This window comes from Oncorhynchus gorbuscha, unplaced genomic scaffold (assembly GCF_021184085.1).
Source record: "Oncorhynchus gorbuscha isolate QuinsamMale2020 ecotype Even-year unplaced genomic scaffold, OgorEven_v1.0 Un_scaffold_1190, whole genome shotgun sequence".
NCBI lineage: Eukaryota > Metazoa > Chordata > Actinopteri > Salmoniformes > Salmonidae > Oncorhynchus > Oncorhynchus gorbuscha.
Window position 1 is genome coordinate 97,501 of NW_025744526.1, and position 25,871 is coordinate 123,371.

Consider the following 25,871-nt stretch of genomic DNA (forward strand, 5'->3'; position numbering starts at 1 on the left):
ACAGTCAGTCAGTCAGTCAGTCAGTCAGTCAGTCAGACAGTCAGTCAGTCAGTCAGTCAGTCAGTCATCAATAACATCTCCTACCTGAAAGATAGCAATCCAGGCGAATAGTCAGTCTATCTAGGAGAGAGAGGAGAGAGAGACAGAGGGAGAGAGAGAGAGAGAGAGAGAGAGAGAGAGAGAGAGAGAGAGAGAGAGAGAGAGAGAGAGAGAGAGAGAGAGAGAGAGAGAGAGAGAGAGAGAGAGAGAGAAAGGGAGAATAACATCTCCTACCTGAAAGATAGCGATCCAGGCGTATCCGATGTTGTCAAAGTTGATGGCTCCTTTATGAGGGTTTCGCTCCCCAGCCCGACAGACATTATAATACTGGTACCAGTTCACACACCCGCCTCCTATTGGTCCATCTGCCCCAGGCCCCTCCCCTACCCCTTCTGCCCCCAGCATGCACCAGGACCCGTCCACTCGGCGGCGCGGAACGTCGGAACACCGCAGCATTCCGTTCTCCCGATTGGTTGAGCAGATAAAGGGATGTCCTCCGTCTCCTCGGGACGATAGTACACAGTCAGGAAGGAGACGTTGTATATCCTGGAGAGAGAAAGAGGGAGAGGGAGAGAAAGGGAGAGGGAGAGGGAGGAAGAGGGAGAGGGAGAGGGAGAGGGAGAGGGAGAGGGAGAGGGAGAGGGAGAGGGAGAGAGGAGGGAGAGGGAGAGGAGAGGGAGAGGAGAGTGAGAGAAAGGGAGAAGCAGGGAGAGAGAGGAGAGAGACAGAGAGGGAGAGAAAGGGAGAAGGAGGGATGGAGGTAGGGAGGAGAGAGAGGGAGGAGAGAGAGGGAGAGGGAGGGGGAGGGAGAGGGAGAGGGAGAGGGAGAGGAGAGAGAAAGAGGAGAGGGAGAGAAAGGGAGAAGCAGAGAGAGGAGAGAGAAAGAGGGAGAGGGAGACAAAGGGAGAAGCAGGGATGGAGGTAGGGAGGAGAGAGAGGGAGGAGAGAGAGACAGAGAGGGAGAGAAAGGGAGAAGCAGGGATGGAGGTAGGGAGGAGAGAGAGAGGAGAGAGAGACAGAGAGGGAGAGAAAGGGAGAAGCAGAGAGAGAGAGGAGAGAGAAAGGGAGAAGCAGAGAGAGAGAGAGGAGAGAGAGACAGAGAGGGAGAGAAAGGGAGAAGCAGGGATGGAGGTAGGGAGGAGAGAGAGAGAGGAGAGAGAGACAGAGAGGGAGGAAAGGGAGAAGCAGGGATGGAGGTAAGGAGGAGAGAGAGAGAGGAGAGAGAGAAAGAGAGGGGGAGGTTACAGATGACTTTGTGAGAATATCTTGTAGTCTGAACAAAGGAGAGTTGCAGGCCTGATCCCAGAAGTAAAATTTGTCTCGCAAAAGTTTGTAATTTCCTGTTTTACTTCTGGAGGGAACGACGTTACCTCCGTGCAAGTCTGCTCTCTCGCAAACGGCCAAACCGTCCACTAATTACACCTGTGATGATCATGGCCAAACCCCTCCCTTCCACTAATTACACCTGTGATGATCATGGCCAAACCCCTCCTCCTTCCACTAATTACACCTGTGATGATCATGGCCAAACCCCTCCCTTCCACTAATTACACCTGTGATGATCATGGCCAAACCCCTCCTTCCACTAATTACACCTGTGATGATCATGGCCAAACCCCTCCCTTCCACTAATTACACCTGTGATGATCATGGCCAAACCCCTCCCTTCCACTAATTACACCTGTGATGATCATGGCCAAACCCCTCCTTCCACTAATTACACCTGTGATGATCATGGCCAAACCCCTCCTCCTTCCACTAATTACACCTGTGATGATCATGGCCAAACCCCTCCCTTCCACTAATTACACCTGTGATGATCATGGCCAAACCCCTCCCTTCCACTAATTACACCTGTGATGATCATGGCCAAACCCCTCCCTTCCACTAATTACACCTGTGATAATCATGGCCAAACCCCTCCTCCTTCCACTAATTACACCTGTGATGATCATGGCCAAACCCCTCCTCCTTCCACTAATTACACCTGTGATGATCATGGCCAAACCCCTCCCTTCCACTAATTACACCTGTGATGATCATGGCCAAACCCCTCCTCCTTCCACTAATTACACCTGTGATGATCATGGCCACACCCCTCCCTTCCACTAATTACACCTGTGATGATCATGGCCAAACCCCTCCTCCTTCCACAAATTACACCTGTGATGATCATGGCCACACCCCTCCCTTCCACTAATTACACCTGTGATGATCATGGCCAAACCCCTCTCTTCCACTAATTACACCTGTGATGATCATGGCCAAACCCCTCCTCCTTCCACTAATTACACCTGTGATGATCATGGCCAAACCCCTCCCTTCCACTAATTACACCTGTGATGATCATGGCCAAACCCCTCCCTTCCACTAATTACACCTGTGATGATCATGGCCAAACCCCTCCTCCTTCCACTAATTACACCTGTGATGATCATGGCCAAACCCCTCCCTTCCACTAATTACACCTGTGATGATCATGGCCAAACCCCTCCTCCTTCCACTAATTACACCTGTGATGATCATGGCCAAACCCCTCCCTTCCACTAATTACACCTGTGATGATCATGGCCAAACCCCTCCTCCTTCCACTAATTACACCTGTGATGATCATGGCCAAACCCCTCCCTTCCACTAATTACACCTGTGATGATCATGGCCAAACCCCTCCCTTCCACTAATTACACCTGTGATGATCATGGCCAAACCCCTCCTCCTTCCACTAATTACACCTGTGATGATCATGGCCACACCCCTCCCTTCCACTAATTACACCTGTGATGATCATGGCCACACCCCTCCTCCTTCCACTAATTACACCTGTGATGATCATGGCCACACCCCTCCCTTCCACTAATTACACCTGTGATGATCATGGCCAAACACCTGAACCCCTAAACCAGAACCTACTGCTGCTCGTAATCACAATAATCAATGATTAAAACCCCTAAACCAGAACCTACTGCTGCTCCCAATCACAATAATCAATGATTAAAACCCCTAAACCAGAACCTACTGCTTCTCGTAATCACAATAATCAATGATTAAAACCCCTAAACCAGAACCTACTGCTGCTCGTAATCACAATAATCAATGATTAAAACCCCTAAACCAGAACCTACTGCTGCTCGTAATCACAATAATCAATGATTAAAACCCCTAAACCAGAACCTACTGCTGCTCGTAATCACAATAATCAATGATTAAAACCCCTAAACCAGAACCTACTGCTGCTCGTAATCACAATAATCAATGATTAAAACCCCTAAACCAGAACCTACTGCTGCTCGTAATCACAATAATCAATGATTAAAACCCCTAAACCAGAACCTACTGCTGCTCGTAATCACAATAATCAATGATTAAAACCCCTAAACCAGAACCTACTGCTGCTCGTAATCACAATAATCAATGATTAAAACCCCTAAACCAGAACCTACTGCTGCTCCCAATCACAATAATCAATGATTAAAACCCCTAAACCAGAACCTACTGCTGCTCGTAATCACAATAATCAATGATTAAAACCCCTAAACCAGAACCTACTGCTGCTCGTAATCACAATAATCAATGATTAAAACCCCTAAACCAGAACCTACTGCTGCTCGTAATCACAATAATCAATGATTACAACCCCTAAACCAGAACCTACTGCTGCTCGTAATCACAATAATCAATGATTAAAACCCCTAAACCAGAACCTACTGCTGTTCGTAATCACAATAATCAATGATTAAAACCCCTAAACCAGAACCTACTGCTGCTCGTAATCACAATAATCAATGATTAAAACCCCTAAACCAGAACCTACTGCTGCTCGTAATCACAATAATCAATGATTAAAACCCCTAAACCAGAACCTACTGCTGCTCGTAATCACAATAATCAATGATTAAAACCCCTAAACCAGAACCTACTGCTGCTCGTAATCACAATAATCAATGATTAAAACCCCTAAACCAGAACCTACTGCTGCTCGTAATCACAATAATCAATGATTAAAACCCCTAAACCAGAACCTACTGCTGCTCGTAATCACAATAATCAATGATTAAAACCCCTAAACCAGAACCTACTGCTGCTCGTAATCACAATAATCAATGATTAAAACCCCTAAACCAGAACCTACTGCTGCTCGTAATCACAATAATCAATGATTAAAACCCCTAAACCAGAACCTACTGCTGCTCGTAATCACAATAATCAATGATTAAAACCCCTAAACCAGAACCTACTGCTGCTCGTAATCACAATAATCAATTATTAAAACCCCTAAACCAGAACCTACTGCTGCTCGTAATCACAATAATCAATGATTAAAACCCCTAAACCAGAACCTACTGCTGCTCGTAATCACAATAATCAATGATTAAAACCCCTAAACCAGAACCTACTGCTGCTCGTAATCACAATAATCAATGATTAAAACCCCTAAACCAGAACCTACTGCTGCTCGTAATCACAATAATCAATGATTAAAACCCCTAAACCAGAACCTACTGCTGCTCGTAATCACAATAATCAATGATTAAAACCCCTAAACCAGAACCTACTGCTGCTCGTAATCACAATAATCAATGATTAAAACCCCTAAACCAGAACCTACTGCTGCTCGTAATCACAATAATCAATGATTAAAACCCCTAAACCAGAACCTACTGCTGCTCGTAATCACAATAATCAATGATTAAAACCCCTAAACCAGAACCTACTGCTGCTCGTAATCACAATAATCAATGATTAAAACCCCTAAACCAGAACCTACTGCTGCTCGTAATCACAATAATCAATGATTAAAACCCCTAAACCAGAACCTACTGCTGCTCGTAATCACAATAATCAATGATTAAAACCCCTAAACCAGAACCTACTGCTGCTCGTAATCACAATAATCAATGATTAAAACCCCTAAACCAGAACCTACTGCTGCTCGTAATCACAATAATCAATGATTAAAACCCCTAAACCAGAACCTACTGCTGCTCCCAATCACAATAATCAATGATTAAAACCCCTAAACCAGAAGGAACCAGGAAGGAAAAGCTCCAGAACCTCCAGAACTAATGCTGCTCAATATCTCTAGTCTAATGTCTGTAGTCTACCCTCCTCAACCTCTAGTCTGTCTTTAGTCTACCCTCCTGAACCTCTAGTCTGTCTTTAGTCAACCCTCCTGAACCTCTAGTCTGTCTCTAGTCTACCCTCCTGAACCTCTAGTCTGTCTCTAGTCTACCCTCCTGAACCTCTAGTCTAATACCTGTAGTCTACCCTCCTCAACCTCTAGTCTGTCTCTAGTCTACACTCCTGAACCTCTAGTCTAATGTCTCTAGTCTACCCTCCTCAACCTCTAGTCTGTCTCTAGTCTACCCTCCTGAACCTCTAGTCTGTCTTTAGTCTACCCTCCTGAACCTCTAGTCTGTCTCTAGTCTACCCTCCTCAACCTCTAGTCTGTCTCTAGTCTACCCTCCTGAACCTCTAGTCTGTCTTTAGTCTACCCTCCTGAACCTCTAGTCTGTCTTTAGTCTACCCTCCTCAAGCTCTAGTCTGTCTCTAGTCTACCCTCCTCAACCTCTAGTCTATCTCTAGTCTAGCCTCCTGAACCTCTAGTCTATCTCTAGTCTACCCTCCTGAACCTCTAGTCTAATGTCTGTAGTCTACCCTCCTGAACCTCTAGTCTGTCTCTAGTCTACCCTCCTGAACCTCTAGTCTAATGTCTCTAGTCTACCCTCCTGAACCTCTAGTCTAATGTCTCTAGTCTACCCTCCTGAACCTCTAGTCTGTCTCTAGTCTACCCTCCTGAACCTCTAGTATGTCTCTAGTCTACCCTCCTGAACCTCTAGTCTAATGTCTTTAGTCTACCCTCCTGAACCTCTAGTCTGTCTCTAGTCTACCCTCCTGAACATCTAGTCTAATGTCTTTAGTCTACCCTCCTGAACCTCTAGTCTGTCTTTAGTCTACCCTCCTGAACCTCTAGTCTAATGTCTCTAGTCTACCCTCCTCAACCTCTAGTCTGTCTTTAGTCTATCCTCCTGAACCTTTAGTCTGTCTCTAGTCTACCCTCATGAACCTCTAGTCTAATGTCTCTAGTCTACCCTCCTGAACCTCTAGTCTGTCTTTAGTCTACCCTCCTGAACCTCTAGTCTGTCTCTAGTCTACCCTCCTGAACCTCTAGTCTGTATTTAGTCTACCCTCCTCAACCTCTAGTCTGTCTCTAGTCTACCCTCCTGAACCTCTAGTCTGTCTTTAGTCTACCCTCCTGAACCTCTAGTCTGTCTCTAGTCTACCCTCCTCAACCTCTAGTCTGTCTCTAGTCTACCCTCCTGAACCTCTAGTCTGTCTTTAGTCTACCCTCCTGAACCTCTAGTCTGTCTTTAGTCTACCCTCCTCAACCTCTAGTCTGTCTCTAGTCTACCCTCCTCAACCTCTAGTCTATCTCTAGTCTACCCTCCTGAACCTCTAGTCTATCTCTAGTCTACCCTCCTGAACCTCTAGTCTAATGTCTGTAGTCTACCCTCCTGAACCTCTAGTCTGTCTCTAGTCTACCCTCCTGAACCTCTAGTCTAATGTCTCTAGTCTACCCTCCTGAACCTCTAGTATGTCTCTAGTCTACCCTCCTGAACCTCTAGTCTGTCTTTAGTCTACCCTCCTGAACCTCTAGTCTAATGTCTCTAGTCTACCCTCCTGAACCTCTAGTCTGTCTCTAGTCTACCCTCCTGAACCTCTAGTATGTCTCTAGTCTACCCTCCTGAACCTCTAGTCTAATGTCTTTAGTCTACCCTCCTGAACCTCTAGTCTGTCTCTAGTCTACCCTCCTGAACATCTAGTCTAATGTCTTTAGTCTACCCTCCTGAACCTCTAGTCTGTCTTTAGTCTACCCTCCTGAACCTCTAGTCTAATGTCTCTAGTCTACCCTCCTCAACCTCTAGTCTGTCTTTAGTCTATCCTCCTGAACCTTTAGTCTGTCTCTAGTCTACCCTCCTGAACCTCTAGTCTAATGTCTCTAGTCTACCCTCCTGAACCTCTAGTCTGTCTCTAGTCTACCCTCCTGAACCTCTAGTCTGTCTTTAGTCTACCCTCCTGAACCTCTAGTCTAATGTCTCTAGTCTACCCTCCTGAACCTCTAGTCTAATGTCTCTAGTCTACCCTCCTGAACCTCTAGTATGTCTCTAGTCTACCCTCCTGAACCTCTACTCTGTCTTTAGTCTACCCTCCTGAACCTCTAGTCTAACGTCTCTAGTCTACCCTCCTGAACCTCTAGTCTGTCTCTAGTCTACCCTCCTGAACCTCTAGTATGTCTCTAGTCTACCCTCCTGAACCTCTAGTCTAATGTCTTTAGTCTACCCTCCTGAACCTCTAGTCTGTCTCTAGTCTACCCTCCTGAACATCTAGTCTAATGTCTTTAGTCTACCCTCCTGAACCTCTAGTCTGTCTTTAGTCTACCCTCCTGAACCTCTAGTCTAATGTCTCTAGTCTACCCTCCTCAACCTCTAGTCTGTCTTTAGTCTATCCTCCTGAACCTTTAGTCTGTCTCTAGTCTACCCTCCTGAACCTCTAGTCTAATGTCTCTAGTCTACCCTCCTGAACCTCTAGTCTGTCTTTAGTCTACCCTCCTGAACCTCTAGTCTGTCTCTAGTCTACCCTCCTGAACCTCTAGTCTGTATTTAGTCTACCCTCCTCAACCTATAGTCTGTCTCTAGTCTACCCTCCTGAACCTCTAGTCTGTCTTTAGTCTACCCTCCTGAACCTCTAGTCTGTCTCTAGTCTACCCTCCTCAACCTCTAGTCTGTCTCTAGTCTACCCTCCTGAACCTCTAGTCTGTCTTTAGTCTACCCTCCTGAACCTCTAGTCTGTCTTTAGTCTACCCTCCTCAACCTCTAGTCTGTCTCTAGTCTACCCTCCTCAACCTCTAGTCTATCTCTAGTCTACCCTCCTGAACCTCTAGTCTATCTCTAGTCTACCCTCCTGAACCTCTAGTCTAATGTCTGTAGTCTACCCTCCTGAACCTCTAGTCTGTCTCTAGTCTACCCTCCTGAACCTCTAGTCTAATGTCTCTAGTCTACCCTCCTGAACCTCTAGTCTAATGTCTCTAGTCTACCCTCCTGAACCTCTAGTATGTCTCTAGTCTACCCTCCTGAACCTCTACTCTGTCTTTAGTCTACCCTCCTGAACCTCTAGTCTAATGTCTCTAGTCTACCCTCCTGAACCTCTAGTCTGTCTCTAGTCTACCCTCCTGAACCTCTAGTATGTCTCTAGTCTACCCTCCTGAACCTCTAGTCTAATGTCTTTAGTCTACCCTCCTGAACCTCTAGTCTGTCTCTAGTCTACCCTCCTGAACATCTAGTCTAATGTCTTTAGTCTACCCTCCTGAACCTCTAGTCTGTCTTTAGTCTACCCTCCTGAACCTCTAGTCTAATGTCTCTAGTCTACCCTCCTGAACCTCTAGTCTGTCTCTAGTCTACCCTCCTGAACCTCTAGTATGTCTCTAGTCTACCCTCCTGAACCTCTAGTCTAATGTCTTTAGTCTACCCTCCTGAACCTCTAGTCTGTCTCTAGTCTACCCTCCTGAACATCTAGTCTAATGTCTTTAGTCTACCCTCCTGAACCTCTAGTCTGTCTTTAGTCTACCCTCCTGAACCTATAGTCTAATGTCTCTAGTCTACCCTCCTCAACCTCTAGTCTGTCTTTAGTCTATCCTCCTGAACCTTTAGTCTGTCTCTAGTCTACCCTCCTGAACCTCTAGTCTAATGTCTCTAGTCTACCCTCCTGAACCTCTAGTCTGCCTCTAGTCTACCCTCCTGAACCTCTAGTCTAATGTCTCTAGTCTATCCTCCTGAACCTCTAGTCTGTATTTAGTCTACCCTCCTGAACCTCTAGTCTAATGTCTCTAGTCTACCCTCCTGAACCTCTAGTCTAATGTCTCTAGTCTACCCTCCTGAACCTCTAGTATGTCTCTAGTCTACCCTCCTGAACCTCTACTCTGTCTTTAGTCTACCCTCCTGAACCTCTAGTCTAATGTCTCTAGTCTACCCTCCTGAACCTCTAGTCTGTCTCTAGTCTACCCTCCTGAACCTCTAGTATGTCTCTAGTCTACCCTCCTGAACCTCTAGTCTAATGTCTCTAGTCTACCCTCCTGAACCTCTAGTCTGTCTCTAGTCTACCCTCCTGAACATCTAGTCTAATGTCTTTAGTCTACCCTCCTGAACCTCTAGTCTGTCTTTAGTCCACCCTCCTGAACCTCTAGTCTAATGTCTCTAGTCTACCCTCCTCAACCTCTAGTCTGTCTTTAGTCTATCCTCCTGAACCTTTAGTCTGTCTCTAGTCTACCCTCCTGAACCTCTAGTCTAATGTCTCTAGTCTACCCTCCTGAACCTCTAGTCTGTCTCTAGTCTACCCTCCTGAACCTCTAGTCTAATGTCTCTAGTCTACCCTCCTGAACCTCTAGTCTGTCTCTAGTCTACCCTCCTGAACCTTTAGTCTGTCTCTAGTCTACCCTCCTGAACCTCTAGTCTAATGTCTCTAGTCTATCCTCCTGAACCTCTAGTCTGTATTTAGTCTACCCTCCTCAACCTCTAGTCTGTCTCTAGTCTACCCTCCTGAACCTCTAGTCTGTCTTTAGTCTACCCTCCTGAACCTCTAGTCTGTCTTTAGTCTACCCTCCTGAACCTCTAGTCTGTCTTTAGTCTATCCTCCTGAACCTCTAGTCTGTCTCTAGTCTACCCTCCTGAACCTCTAGTCTGTCTCTAGTCTACTCTCCTGAACCTCTAGTCTGTCTTTAGTGCCCCTACCTATCTAGTCTCTGGCCCCCTCCCTGTTAGGGGGAGTGATGAGCACTACAGCAGAGTCTCATGGCCCCCTCCCTGTTAGGGGGAGTGATGAGCTCTACAGCAGAGTCTCACAACTCAATCGCTGGTTGAAAACTGGTTTCTGCCCCTCCCAAAAGATAGAATTTGTAGATAATTGGCCCTCTTTCTGGGACTCGCCCACAAACAGGACCAAGCCTGACCTGCTGACGAGTGACGGACTCCATCCGAGCTGGAGGGGTGCTCTCATCTTATCTACCAACATAGACAGGGCTCTAACTCCCCTAGCTCCACAATGAGACAGGGTGCAGGCCAGGCAGCAGGCTGTTAGCCAGCCTGCCAGCCTGCCAGCTTAGTGGAGTCTGCCACTAGCACAGTCAGTGTAGTCAGCTCAGCTATCCCCATTGAGACCCGTGTCTGTGCCTCGATGTAGGGCAGGCAAAACTAAACGCGGTAGTGTTCGCCTTAGAAATCTCACTAGATTATTGAAAGAGATCATGATACCTCACATCTCAAAACAGGGCTACTTAATGTTAGATCCCTTACTTAATATATGCCATTTCACGCTATCCAAAGCGACTTACAGTCATGTGTGCATACATTCTATATGGGTGGTCCCGGGAATCGAACCCACTACCCTGGCGTTATTGAAAGCGCCATGCTCTACCAACTGAGCTACAGAAGGACCACCAAGGCAGTTATAGTCAATGAACATTCAATCATAATCTTGATGTGTTTGGCCTGACTGAAACATGGCTTAAACCTGATGAATTTACCGTTTTAAATGAGGCCTCTCCTCCAATGTATTTATATAGCCCTTCGTACATCAGCTGATATCTCAAAGTGCTGTACAGAAACCCAGCCTAAAACCCCAAACAGCAAGCAATGCAGGTGTAGAAGCACGGTGGCTAGGAAAAACTCCCTAGAAAGTGCAAAACCTAGGAAGAAACCTAGAAAGGAACCAGGCTATGTGGGGTGGCTAGTAAAATCTCCCTAGAAAGGCCTCTTCTGGCTGTGCCGGGTGGAGATTCGAAACCTAGAGAGGAACCAGGCTATGAGGGGTGGCCAGTCCTCAGGTCAGCACCTCAGGAGTAAATGTCAGTTGTCTTTCCATAGTGACCGTAACAGGTCAGCACCTCAGGAGTAAATGTCATTTGGCTATATAGTAGTGTATCATCGTGACCGTATCCCCCTCCTGCAAAGGTGGAGGTGTTTTCGTCTTTTAAAGGTTCTAGTTATTAAGTCTGTACAGCGTTCCTCTTTCCCTGAATTCGGACCTGGAAGTCAGAAAATATTCAACATTTTGGTCATCGCAATGATCTACTTTCCGGGCTACCCGGATAAATAAACTTTAGTTAGTGCTAAACACGGCTGCTAGGATCTTGATTAGATTGTTAATTTGATCATATTACTATTACTATTACTGCTAGCCTCCCTACACTGGCTTCCTGTTAAGGCAAGGGCTGATTTCAAGGTTTTACTGCTAACCTACAAAGCATTACATGGGCTTGCTTCTACCCATCTCTCTGATTTGGTCCTGCCGTACATACCTACACGTACGCTACGGTCACAAGACGCAGGCCTCCTAATTGTCCCTAGAATTTCTAAGCAAACAGCTGGAGGCAGGGCTTTCTCCTATAGAGCTCCGTTTTTATGGAACGGTCTGCCTGAGAGACGCAGACTCGGTCTCAACCTTGAAGTCTTTACTGAAGCATCCTCTCATCCTTATGATTGAGTGTCGTCTGGCCCAGGGGGTGCGAAGGTTAACGGCTGTCTCTGCCTGGCCAGTTCCCCTCTCTCCCACTGGGATTCTCTGTCCCTATTACGGGGGCTGAGTCACTGGCGTGCCCTTCCATCCTTCCTGTCCTCAGGGGCTTGTGCGGTGGAGGAGATCTCCGTGGGCTGTACTCGGCCTTGTCTCAGGGTAGTTACTGCCTTGTTGATTTCTCTTTGGTGGTGAGGGGCTGTGCTTGGGCAAAGTGGGTGGGGTTATATCCTGGTTGGCCCTGTCTGGGGCCAGTGTCCCCCCGATCCCCTCTGTCTCAGGCCTCCAGTACCTGTAGTAGCTGCAATAGTCTATGAGCCGTGGAGACAGTCTGTCCTATCAGGTGTAATTCTCCTGCCTGCTTAATTCTCCCATCTCTGTCTCAGAGCACCTGAGCCCTAGGATCTACCTCTCCCTCTCTCTCTCACTGTCTCCCCCCCCCATGGAACCTGACCTGTTCTTCAGACGTGTTGATTGGTGTAATTTTCCTGCCTGCGTGTGCTCAATTCTCCCATCTCTGTCTCAGAGGACCTGAGCCCTAGGATCTACCTGGCCTGATCTACCTCTCCCTCTCTCTCTCTGTCTCCCCCCCCCCATGGAACCATGACCTGTTCACCAGACGTGTTGATTGTCTGTGTTGTTAGGTTGTGTGTGTGTGTGTGTGTGTGTGTGTGTGTGTGTGTGTGTGTGTGTGTGTGTGTGTGTGTGTGTGTGTGTGTGTGTGTGTGTGTGTGTGTGTGTGTGTGTGTGTGTGTGTGTGTGTGTGTGTGTGTGTGTGTGTGTGTGTGTGTCAGGTTGTGTGTGTGTGTGTCAGTGTGTTAGGGTACAATATTCTCACGTTTTGAAGTCTTCTCCCATGAAGCACCTGTTCCTCAGTAGCCCCGCCCACAGCTGCACGCCCACGATGCCGAAGATGAAGAAGACGAAGAAACAGAGTGCCAGAACGTTCCCCAGCATGGGGAGAGTGTCTAGGAGCAGAGTCACCAGGATACGCATACCTACACACAGAAACACACACACATCACTGAGAGATGCATTATGGGAGAGAGAGAGAGAGAGAGAGAGAGAGAGAGAGAGAGAGAGAGAGAGAGAGAGAGACAGAGAGAGAGACAGAGAGAGAGACAGAGAGAGACAGAGAGAGACAGAGAGAGAGAGAGAGAGAGAGAGAGAGAGAGAGAGAGAGAGAGAGAGAGAGAGAGAGAGAGAGAGAGAGAGAGAGAGAGAGTAGGGAGAGAGAGAGAGAGAGAGAGAGAGAGAGAGAGAGAGAGAGAGAGAGAGAGAGAGAGAGAGAGAGAGTATGATCATGCTACACACTATTGAGGACATACTGGGTACTCATCATACTATATACTATTGAGTACATACTGTGTACTCATCATACTACATACTATTGAGTACATACTGGGTACTCATTATACTACACACTATTGAGTACATACTGGGTACTCATCATACTACATACTATTGAGTACATACTGGGTACTCATCATACTACATACTATTGAGTACATACTGGGTACTCATCATACTACATACTATTGAGTACATACTGGGTACTCATTATACTACATACTATTGAGGACATACTGGGTACTCATCATACTATTGAGTACATACTGGGTACTCATCATACTATTGAGGACATACTGGGTACTCATCATACCACACACTATTGAGGACATACTGGGTACTCATCATACTATTGAGGACATACTGGGTACTCATCATACCACACACTATTGAGGACATACTGGGTACTCATCATACTATTGAGTACATACTGGGTACTCATCATACTATTGAGGACATACTGGGTACTCATCATACTAGACAGTATTGAGTACATACTGGGTACTCATCATACTACATAATATTGAGGACATACTGGGTACTCATCATACTAGACAGTATTGAGGACATACTGTGTACTCATCATACTACACACTATTGAGTACATACTGGGTACTCATCATACTACATACTATTGAGGACATACTGGGTACTCATCATACTATTGAGTACATACTGGGTACTCATCATACTATTGAGTACATACTGGGTACTCATCATACTACATACTATTGAGTGCATACTGTGTACAACAGACAGACAGAGAGGTGCTCACTGGGTACTCTGTTGATGGCTCGTAGTGGGCGGAGCACCCTGACAGTCCTGATGGCTGATAGGCTGACGTTGTGTCCGTCTAGAGAGTACTCCAACATCCTGAGGAGAGAGAAAGGAAACTCAGTTTAACCCTGACCTCTGAACCCTGTCAATTAACCTCCACTCACTAAGGGAAGGTTTCCCCAGACACAGATTAAGGCTATTCTCAAATATATTTTTTATTCCAGGACTAATCTGCGTCTAGGAAACCCAAGCCTTTTAGTTCAGGACTAGGTTTAGTCCAGGACTAGGTTTAGTTCAGGACTAGGTTTAGTTCAGCACTAGGTTTAGTCCAGGACTAGGTGTAGTTCAGGACTAGGTTTAGTTCAGGACTAGGTTTAGTTCAGCACTAGGTTTAGTTCAGGACTAGGTTTAGTTCAGCACTAGGTTTAGTCCAGGACTAGGTTTAGTTCAGCACTAGGTTTAGTCCAGGACTAGGTTTAGTTCAGCACTAGGTTTAGTTCAGGACTAGGTTTAGTCCAGGACTAGGTTTAGTCCAGGACTAGGTTTAGTCCAGGACTAGGTTTAGTTCAGGACTAGGTTTAGTTCAGCAGGACTAGGTTTAGTCCAGGACTAGGTTTAGTTCAGCACTAGGTTTAGTCCAGGACTAGGTTTAGTTCAGGACTAGGTTTAGTCCAGGACTAGGTTTAGTTCAGGACTAGGTTTAGTTCAGGACTAGGTTTAGTTCAGCAGGACTAGGTTTAGTTCAGCAGGACTAGGTTTAGTTCAGGACTAGGTTTAGTCCAGGACTAGGTTTAGTTCAGGACTAGGTTTAGTTCAGGACTAGGTTTAGTTCAGGACTAGGTTTAGTTCAGCACTAGGTATAGTTCAGGACTAGGTTTAGTTCAGGACTAGGTTTAGTTCAGCAGGACTAGGTTTAGTTCAGGACTAGGTTTAGTTCAGGACTAGGTTTAGTTCAGGACTAGGTTTAGTTCAGGACTAGGTTTAGTTCAGCAGGACTAGGTTTAGTTCAGGACTAGGTTTAGTTCAGGACTAGGTTTAGTTCAGGACTAGGTTTAGTTCAGGACTAGGTTTAGTTCAGCAGGACTAGGTTTAGTTCAGGACTAGGTTTAGTCCAGCACTAGGTTTAGTTCAGCACTAGGTTTAGTTCAGCAGGACTAGGTTTAGTCCAGGACTAGGTTTAGTTCAGCACTAGGTTTAGTTCAGGACTAGGTTTAGTTCAGCACTAGGTTTAGTTCAGCAGGACTAGGTTTAGTTCAGGACTAGGTTTAGTTCAGCAGGACTAGGTTTAGTTCAGGACTAGGTTTAGTTCAGGACTAGGTTTAGTTCAGGACTAGGTTTAGTTCAGGACTAGGTTTAGTTCAGCACTAGGTTTAGTCCAGGACTAGGTTTAGTTCAGCACTAGGTTTAGTCCAGGACTAGGTTTAGTTCAGCACTAGGTTTAGTTCAGGACTAGGTTTAGTCCAGGACTAGGTGTAGTTCAGCACTAGGTTTAGTTCAGGACTAGGTTTAGTTCAGGACTAGGTTTAGTTCAGGACTAGGTTTAGTTCAGCAGGACTAGGTTTAGTTCAGCACTAGGTTTAGTTCAGGACTAGGTTTAGTTCAGGACTAGGTTTAGTCCAGGACTAGGTTTAATTCAGGACTAGGTTTAGTTCAGGACTAGGTTTAGTTCAGGACTAGGTTTAGTTCAGCACTAGGTTTAGTTCAGGACTAGGTTTAGTCCAGGACTAGGTTTAGTTCAGCACTAGGTGTAGTTCAGGACTAGGTTTAGTCCAGGACTAGGTTTAGTCCAGGACTAGGTTTAGTTCAGCACTAGGTTTAGTTCAGCACTAGGTTTAGTTCAGGACTAGGTTTAGTTCAGCACTAGGTTTAGTTCAGCACTAGGTTTAGTCCAGGACTAGGTTTAGTTCAGCAGGACTAGGTTTAGTTCAGCACTAGGTTTAGTTCAGGACTAGGTTTAGTTCAGGACTAGGTTTAGTTCAGCAGGACTAGGTTTAGTTCAGCAGGACTAGGTTTAGTTCAGCAGGACTAGGTTTAGTTCAGGACTAGGTTTAGTTCAGGACTAGGTTTAGTTCAGGACTAGGTTTAGTTCAGCACTAGGTTTAGTTCAGGACTAGGTTTAGTTCAGGACTAGGTTTAGTCCAGGACTAGGTGTAGTTCAGGACTAGGTTTAGTTCAGCACTAGGTTTAGTTCAGCACTAGGTTTAGTTCAGCACTAGGTTTAGTTCAGCACTAGGTTTAGTTCAGCAGGACTAGGTTTAGTCCAGGACTAGGTTTAGTTCAGGACTAGGTTTAGTTCAGGACTAGGTTTAGTTCAGGACTAGGTTTAGTTCAGCAGGACTAGGTTTAGTTCAGCACTAGGTTTAGTTCAGCACTAGGTTTAGTTCAGCACTAGGTTTAGTTCAGCAGGACTAGGTTTAGTTCAGGACTAGGTTTAGTTCAGCACTAGGTTTAGTTCAGGACTAGGTTTAGTCCAGGACTAGGTTTAGTCCAGGACTAGGTTTAGTTCAGGACTAGGTTTAGTTCAGCAGGACTAGGTTTAGTCCAGGACTAGGTTTAGTTCAGGACTAGGTTTAGTTCAGGACTAGGTTTAGTTCAGCACTAGGTTTAGTCCAGGACTAGGTTTAGTTCAGGACTAGGTTTAGTTCAGCACTAGGTTTAGTTCAGGACTAGGTTTAGTTCAGGACTAGGTTTAGTTCAGCACTAGGTTTAGTTCAGCACTAGGTTTAGTTCAGCAGGACTAGGTTTAGTTCAGGACTAGGTTTAGTTCAGCACTAGGTTTAGTTCAGCACTAGGTTTAGTTCAGGACTAGGTTTAGTTCAGGACTAGGTTTAGTTCAGCACTAGGTTTAGTTCAGCAGGACTAGGTTTAGTTCAGCACTAGGTTTAGTTCAGGACTAGGTTTAGTTCAGGACTAGGTTTAGTTCAGGACTAGGTTTAGTTCAGCACTAGGTTTAGTTCAGCAGGACTAGGTTTAGTTCAGCACTAGGTTTAGTTCAGCAGGACTAGGTTTAGTTCAGCACTAGGTTTAGTTCAGCACTAGGTTTAGTTCAGCAGGACTAGGTTTAGTTCAGCACTAGGTGTAGTTCAGGACTAGGTTTAGTCCAGGACTAGGTTTAGTTCAGGACTAGGTTTAGTTCAGGACTAGGTTTAGTTCAGCACTAGGTTTAGTTCAGCACTAGGTTTAGTTCAGCACTAGGTTTAGTTCAGCAGGACTAGGTTTAGTTCAGGACTAGGTTTAGTTCAGGACTAGGTTTAGTCCAGGACTAGGTTTAGTTCAGGACTAGGTTTAGTTCAGGACTAGGTTTAGTTCAGCAGGACTAGGTTTAGTTCAGGACTAGGTTTAGTTCAGCACTAGGTTTAGTTCAGCACTAGGTTTAGTTCAGCACTAGGTTTAGTCCAGGACTAGGTTTAGTTCAGCACTAGGTTTAGTTCAGGACTAGGTTTAGTTCAGCACTAGGTTTAGTTCAGCACTAGGTTTAGTCCAGGACTAGGTTTAGTCCAGGACTAGGTTTAGTTCAGCAGGACTAGGTTTAGTTCAGGACTAGGTTTAGTTCAGGACTAGGTTTAGTCCAGGACTAGGTTTAGTTCAGCACTAGGTTTAGTTCAGGACTAGGTTTAGTCCAGGACTAGGTTTAGTTCAGCACTAGGTTTAGTTCAGGACTAGGTTTAGTCCAGGACTAGGTTTAGTTCAGCACTAGGTTTAGTTCAGGACTAGGTTTAGTCCAGGACTAGGTTTAGTTCAGCACTAGGTGTAGTTCAGGACTAGGTTTAGTTCAGGACTAGGTTTAGTTCAGGACTAGGTTTAGTTCAGGACTAGGTTTAGTTCAGGACTAGGTTTAGTTCAGCACTAGGTTTAGTTCAGCAGGACTAGGTTTAGTTCAGCACTAGGTTTAGTTCAGGACTAGGTTTAGTCCAGGACTAGGTTTAGTCCAGGACTAGGTTTAGTTCAGCAGGACTAGGTTTAGTTCAGCACTAGGTTTAGTCCAGGACTAGGTTTAGTCCAGGACTAGGTTTAGTTCAGGAGGACTAGGTTTAGTTCAGCACTAGGTTTAGTTCAGGACTAGGTTTAGTTCAGGACTAGGTTTAGTTCAGGACTAGGTTTAGTTCAGCAGGACTAGGTTTAGTTCAGCACTAGGTTTAGTTCAGGACTAGGTTTAGTCCAGGACTAGGTTTAGTTCAGCACTAGGTTTAGTTCAGCAGGACTAGGTTTAGTTCAGCACTAGGTTTAGTTCAGGACTAGGTTTAGTCCAGGACTAGGTTTAGTTCAGGACTAGGTTTAGTCCAGGACTAGGTTTAGTTCAGCACTAGGTTTAGTTCAGGACTAGGTTTAGTCCAGGACTAGGTTTAGTTCAGCACTAGGTTTAGTTCAGCAGGACTAGGTTTAGTTCAGCAGGACTAGGTTTAGTTCAGGACTAGGTTTAGTTCAGGACTAGGTTTAGTTCAGGACTAGGTTTAGTTCAGGACTAGGTTTAGTTCAGCACTAGGTTTAGTCCAGGACTAGGTTTAGTTCAGGACTAGGTTTAGTCCAGGACTAGGTTTAGTTCAGCACTAGGTTTAGTTCAGGACTAGGTTTAGTTCAGGACTAGGTTTAGTTCAGCACTAGGTTTAGTTCAGCACTAGGTTTAGTTCAGGACTAGGTTTAGTCCAGGACTAGGTTTAGTTCAGCACTAGGTTTAGTCCAGGACTAGGTTTAGTCCAGGACTAGGTTTAGTTCAGGACTAGGTTTAGTTCAGCACTAGGTTTAGTTCAGGACTAGGTTTAGTTCAGGACTAGGTTTAGTTCAGCACTAGGTTTAGTTCAGCAGGACTAGGTTTAGTTTCAGGCAGTTCAGCACTAGGTTTAGTTCAGGACTAGGTTTAGTCCAGGACTAGGTTTAGTTCAGGACTAGGTTTAGTTCAGGACTAGGTTTAGTTCAGGACTAGGTTTAGTCCAGGACTAGGTTTAGTCCAGGACTAGGTTTAGTTCAGCAGGACTAGGTTTAGTTCAGCACTAGGTTTAGTCCAGGACTAGGTTTAGTCCAGGACTAGGTTTAGTTCAGGAGGACTAGGTTTAGTTCAGCACTAGGTTTAGTTCAGGACTAGGTTTAGTTCAGGACTAGGTTTAGTTCAGGACTAGGTTTAGTTCAGCAGGACTAGGTTTAGTTCAGCACTAGGTTTAGTTCAGGACTAGGTTTAGTCCAGGACTAGGTTTAGTTCAGCACTAGGTTTAGTTCAGCAGGACTAGGTTTAGTTCAGCACTAGGTTTAGTTCAGGACTAGGTTTAGTCCAGGACTAGGTTTAGTTCAGGACTAGGTTTAGTCCAGGACTAGGTTTAGTTCAGCACTAGGTTTAGTTCAGGACTAGGTTTAGTCCAGGACTAGGTTTAGTTCAGCACTAGGTTTAGTTCAGCAGGACTAGGTTTAGTTCAGCAGGACTAGGTTTAGTTCAGGACTAGGTTTAGTTCAGGACTAGGTTTAGTTCAGGACTAGGTTTAGTTCAGGACTAGGTTTAGTTCAGCACTAGGTTTAGTCCAGGACTAGGTTTAGTTCAGGACTAGGTTTAGTCCAGGACTAGGTTTAGTTCAGCACTAGGTTTAGTTCAGGACTAGGTTTAGTTCAGGACTAGGTTTAGTTCAGCACTAGGTTTAGTTCAGCACTAGGTTTAGTTCAGGACTAGGTTTAGTCCAGGACTAGGTTTAGTTCAGCACTAGGTTTAGTCCAGGACTAGGTTTAGTCCAGGACTAGGTTTAGTTCAGGACTAGGTTTAGTTCAGCACTAGGTTTAGTTCAGGACTAGGTTTAGTCCAGGACTAGGTTTAGTTCAGGACTAGGTTTAGTTCAGGACTAGGTTTAGTTCAGGACTAGGTTTAGTCCAGGACTAGGTTTAGTTCAGCAGGACTAGGTTTAGTCCAGGACTAGGTTTAGTCCAGGACTAGGTTTAGTCCAGGACTAGGTTTAGTTCAGCACTAGGTTTAGTTCAGCACTAGGTTTAGTTCAGGACTAGGTTTAGTTCAGCACTAGGTTTAGTTCAGGACTAGGTTTAGTCCAGGACTAGGTTTAGTTCAGCAGGACTAGGTTTAGTTCAGGACTAGGTTTAGTCCAGGACTAGGTTTAGTTCAGCACTAGGTTTAGTTCAGGACTAGGTTTAGTTCAGGACTAGGTTTAGTTCAGCAGGACTAGGTTTAGTTCAGGACTAGGTTTAGTTCAGGACTAGGTTTAGTCCAGGACTAGGTTTAGTTCAGCACTAGGTTTAGTTCAGCAGGACTAGGTTTAGTTCAGCACTAGGTTTAGTTCAGGACTAGGTTTAGTCCAGGACTAGGTTTAGTTCAGCACTAGGTTTAGTTCAGAACTAGGTTTAGTTCAGCACTAGGTTTAGTTCAACACTAGGTTTAGTCCAGGACTAGGTTTAGTTCAGGACTAGGTTTAGTCCAGGACTAGGTTTAGTTCAGGACTAGGTTTAGTTCAGCACTAGGTTTAGTTCAACACTAGGTTTAGTCCAGGACTAGGTTTAGTTCAGCACTAGGTTTAGTTCAGCACTAGGTTTAGACCAGTGAGTTTGTGTGTGTGTGTGTGTGTGTGTGTGTGTGTGTGTGTGTGTGTGTGTGTGTGTGTGTGTGTGTGTGTGTGTGTGTGTGTGTGTGTGTGTGTGTGTGTGTGTGTGTGTGTGTGTGTGTGTGTGTTGTCCAACACTGACCCGATGATAACGATGAAGAAGTCCAGTCTGTTCCAGGTGTCACCAAGGTAACCCTTCTGACCTACAAAGTTAATAATAATATGAATTAAACACAGGTAGAGACATGTATTTAAATCATGATATATTAATTAAACACAGGTAGAGACATGTATTTAAATCATGATATATTAATTAAACACAGGTAGAGACATGTATTTAAATCATGATATATTAATTAAACACAGGTACAGACATGTATTTAAATCATGATATATTAATTAAACACAGGTAGAGACATGTATTTAAATCATGATATATTAATTAAACACAGGTAGAGACATGTATTTAAATCATGATATATTAATTAAACACAGGTAGAGACATGTATTTAAATCATGATATATTAATTAAACACAGGTAGAGACATGTATTTAAATCATGATATATTAATTAAACACAGGTAGAGACATGTATTTAAATCATGATATATTAATTAAACACAGGTAGAGACATGTATTTAAATCATGATATATTAATTAAACACAGGTAGAGACATGTATTTAAATCATGATATATTAATTAAACACAGGTAGAGACATGTATTTAAATCATGATATATTATTAAACACAGGTAGAGACATGTATTTAAATCATGATATATTAATTAAACACAGGTAGAGACATGTATTTAAATCATGATATATTAATTAAACACAGGTAGAGACATGTATTTAAATCATGATATATTAATTAAACACAGGTAGAGACATGTATTTAAATCATGATATATTAATTAAACACAGGTAGAGACATGTATTTAAATCATTTATTAATTAAACACAGGTAGAGACATGTATTTAAATCATGATAAATTAATTAAACACAGGTAGAGACATGTATTTAAATCATGATATATTAATTAAACACAGGTAGAGACATGTATTTAAATCATGATATATTAATTAAACACAGGTAGAGACATGTATTTAAATCATGATATATTAATTAAACACAGGTAGAGACATGTATTTAAAAATCATGATATATTAATTAAACACAGGTAGAGACATGTATTTAAATCATGATATATTAATTAAACACAGGTAGAGACATGTATTTAAATCATGATATATTAATTAAACACAGGTAGAGACATGTATTTTAAATCATGATATATTAATTAAACACAGGTAGAGACATGTATTTAAATCATGATATATTAATTAAACACAGGTAGAGACATGTATTTAAATCATGATATATTAATTAAACACAGGTAGAGACATGTATTTAAATCATGATATATTAATTAAACACAGGTAGAGACATGTATTTAAATCATGATATATTAATTAAACACAGGTAGAGACATGTATTTAAATCATGATATATTAATTAAACACAGGTAGAGACATGTATTTAAATCATGATATATTAATTAAACACAGGTAGAGACATGTATTTAAATCATGATATATTAATTAAACACAGGTAGAGACATGTATTTAAATCATGATATATTAATTAAACACAGGTAGAGACATGTATTTAAATCATGATATATTAATTAAACACAGGTAGAGACATGTATTTAAATCATGATATATTCAGGACTAGGTTTATTAAACACAGGTAGAGACATGTATTTAAATCATGATATATTAATTAAACACAGGTAGAGACATGTATTTAAATCATGATATATGAATTAAACACAGGTAGAGACATGTATTTAAATCATGATAAATTAATTAAACACAGGAAGAGACATGTATTTAAATCATGATATATGAATTAAACACAGGTAGAGACATGTATTTAAATCATGATATATTAATTAAACACAGGTAGAGACATGTATTTAAATCATGATATATTAATTAAACACAGGTAGAGACATGTATTTAAATCATGATATATTAATTAAACACAGGTAGAGACATGTATTTAAATCATGATATATTAATTAAACACAGGTAGAGACATGTATTTAAATCATGATATATTAATTAAACACAGGTAGAGACATGTATTTAAATCATGATATATTAATTAAACACATGTATTTAAATCATGTAGGTAGAGACATGTATTTAAATCATGATATATTTAAAATCATGTATTTAAATATATTAATTAAACACAGGTAGAGACATGTATTTAAATCATGATATATTAATTAAACACAGGTAGAGACATGTATTTAAATCATGATATATTAATTAAACACAGGTAGAGACATGTATTTAAATCATGATATATTAATTAAACACAGGTAGAGACATGTATTTAAATCATGATATATTAATTAAACACAGGTAGAGACATGTATTTAAATCATGATATATTAATTAAACACAGGTAGAGACATGTATTTAAATCATGATATATTAATTAAACACAGGTAGAGACATGTATTTAAATCATGATATATTAATTAAACACAGGTAGAGACATGTATTTAAATCATGATATATTAATTAAACACAGGTAGAGACATGTATTTAAATCATGATATATTAATTAAACACAGGTAGAGACATGTATTTAAAGACATGTATTTAAATCATGATAAATATGATATATTAATTAAACACAGGTAGAGACATGTATTTAAATCATGATAAATTAATAATATTAATTAAACACAGGTAGAAACATGTATTTATTTTAATAATATGAATTAAACACAGGTTTAAGAATGAGAGGACATTCAGGCCTGTTCTACTATAGAAACGTCTTTGTTGAAGAATGAGAGAACATTCAGGCCTGTTCTACTATAGAAACGTCTCTGTTGAAGAATGAGAGGACATTCAGGCCTGTTCTACTATAGAAACGTCTCTGTTGAAGAATGAGAGGACATTCAGGCCTGTTCTACTATAGAAACGTCTCTGTTGAAGAATGAGAGGACATTCAGGCCTGTTCTACTATAGAAACGTCTCCGTCGGAGGAATGAGAGGACATTCAGGCCTGTTCTACTATAGAAACGTCTCCGTTGAAGAATGAGAGGACATTCAGGCCTGTTCTACTATAATCTTCTCCTTTCCCCCTTCTGATGACCAGGTGGCGAATCGCATCTCTGCATGTCTGGCAGACATATCAGTGTGGATGACGGATCACCACCTCAAGCTGAACCTCGGCAAGACGGAGCTGCTCTTCCTCCCGGGGAAGGACTGCCCGTTCCATGATCTCGCCATCACGGTTGACAACTCCATTGTGTCCTCCTCCCAGAGCGCCAAGAACCTTGGCGTGATCCTGGACAACACCCTGTCGTTCTCAACTAACATCAAGGCGGTGGCCCGTTCCTGTAGGTTCATGCTCTACAACATCCGCAGAGTACGACCCTGCCTCACACAGGAAGCGGCGCAGGTCCTAATCCAGGCACTTGTCATCTCCCGTCTGGATTACTGCAACTCGCTGTTGGCTGGGCTCCCTGCCTGTGCCATTAAACCCCTTCAACTCATCCAGAACGCCGCAGCCCGTCTGGTGTTCAACCTTCCCAAGTTCTCTCACGTCACCCCGCTCCTCCGTTCTCTCCACTGGCTTCCAGTTGAAGCTCGCATCCGCTACAAGACCATGGTGCTTGCCTACGGAGCTGTGAGGGGAACGGCACCTCAGTACCTCCAGGCTCTGATCAGGCCCTACACCCAAACAAGGGCACTGCGTTCATCCACCTCTGGCCTGCTGCTCGCCTCCCTACCACTGAGGAAGTACAGCTCCCGCTCAGCCCAGTCAAAACTGTTCGCTGCCCTGGCCCCCAATGGTGGAACAAACTCCCTCAACGCCAGGACAGCGGAGTCAATCACCACCTTCCGGAGACACCTGAAACCCCACCTCTTTAAGGAATACCTAGGATAGGTTAAGTAATCCCTCTCACCCCACCCCCCCTAAGTTTTAGATGCACTATTGTTAAGTGACTGTCCCACTGGATGTCATAAGGTGAATGCACCAATTTGTAAGTCGCTCTGGATAAGAGCGTCTGCTAAATGACTTAAATGTAAATGTAAATGTAGAAACGTCTCTGTTGAAGAATGAGAGGACATTCAGGCCTGTTCTACTAAAGAAACGTCTCTGTTGAAGAATGAGAGGACATTCAGGCCTGTTCTACTATAGAAACGTCTCTGTTGAAGAATGAGAGGACATTCAGGCCTGTTCTACTATAGAAACGTCTCTGTTGAAGAATGAGAGGACATTCAGGCCTGTTCTACTATAGAAACGTCTCTGTTGAAGAATGAGAGGACATTCAGGCCTGTTCTACTATAGAAACGTCTCCGTCGGAGGAATGAGAGGACATTCAGGCCTGTTCTACTATAGAAACGTCTCCGTCCGAGGAATGAGAGGACATTCAGGCCTGTTCTACTATAGAAACGTCTCCGTCCGAGGAATGAGAGGTTTCAGCTATTTTTCATAATTGTTTTATTCTAAACTTTGAAATTGCCACTTTAAAAAGGTCACCTACCTAGAACACCCAGAGCCACCATCTTCACCAGCATCTCCACCGCAAAGAACACAAAGATACCATCATCCAGAGCCTAACACACACACACACACACAAAGAGACACACACACACACAAAGAGAGATAGACACACACACACACAAAGAGACACACACACACACACACACACACACACACACACACACACACACACACACACACACACACACACACACACACACACACACACACACACACACACACACACACACACACACACACACACACACACACACACACACACACACACACAAAGAGAGATAGACACACACACACACAAAGAGAGAGAGACACACACACACACACAAAGAGAGAGAGACACACACAAAGAGAGAGAGACACACACACACACACAAAGAGAGATAGACACACACACACACACACACACAGAGGGAAGCAGTGAGTACTGTCGTTGTTTATCTCATGTTATTTATATTCACAGTGATGTTTATAACAGACATGTTTTAACCACAGAGGAGTGCATTCTGGGATAATTCTGTCTTTGACCTCCGAACCTTTAATCCCACTGCTGGGACTGGCACTGCTGTTTTCCCACAAAACAGCCCAAATATTCTCCTCTACATCTCGTGGTTCACGTGGTAAACCCTTCAACCAATCACGGGTCCTGTTCTACATGTTGAGGAGGTCAACCCTTCAACCAATCAGGAGTCCTGTTCTACATGTTGACCCTTCAACCAATCAGTGGTCCTGTTCTACATGTTGACCCTTCAACCAATCAGGGGTCCTGTTCTACATGTTGAGGAAGTCAACCCTTCAACCAATCAGTGGTCCTGTTCTACATGTTGACCCTCTTGGTTTCATCTTCAGACGGGCCTAGTAGAGATGTAAGGTGGTTTCATCTTCAGACGGGCCTAGTAGAGATGTAAGGTGGTTTCATCTTCAGACGGGCCTAGTAGAGATGTAAGGTGGTTTCATCTTCAGACGGGCCTAGTAGAGATGTAAGGTGGTTTCATCTTCAGACGGGCCCAGTAGAGATG

At 43.5% G+C, this 25,871-nt stretch overlaps 1 protein-coding gene across 1 annotated transcript in view; it reads right to left on the reverse strand.

Moving 5' to 3' along the window:
• LOC124016921 (voltage-dependent T-type calcium channel subunit alpha-1H-like) overlaps positions 1 to 25,871 on the reverse strand; it is a gene marked incomplete at both ends in the record, with an annotated part of 126,258 nt that overhangs the window by 97,465 nt on the left and 2,922 nt on the right. The window contains 6 exon segments of the mRNA XM_046332254.1: positions 274 to 530; positions 533 to 585; positions 12,440 to 12,599; positions 13,727 to 13,824; positions 20,398 to 20,458; positions 24,836 to 24,908. Of these exon segments, the coding sequence (XP_046188210.1) occupies positions 274 to 530; positions 533 to 585; positions 12,440 to 12,599; positions 13,727 to 13,824; positions 20,398 to 20,458; positions 24,836 to 24,908 (702 nt within the window).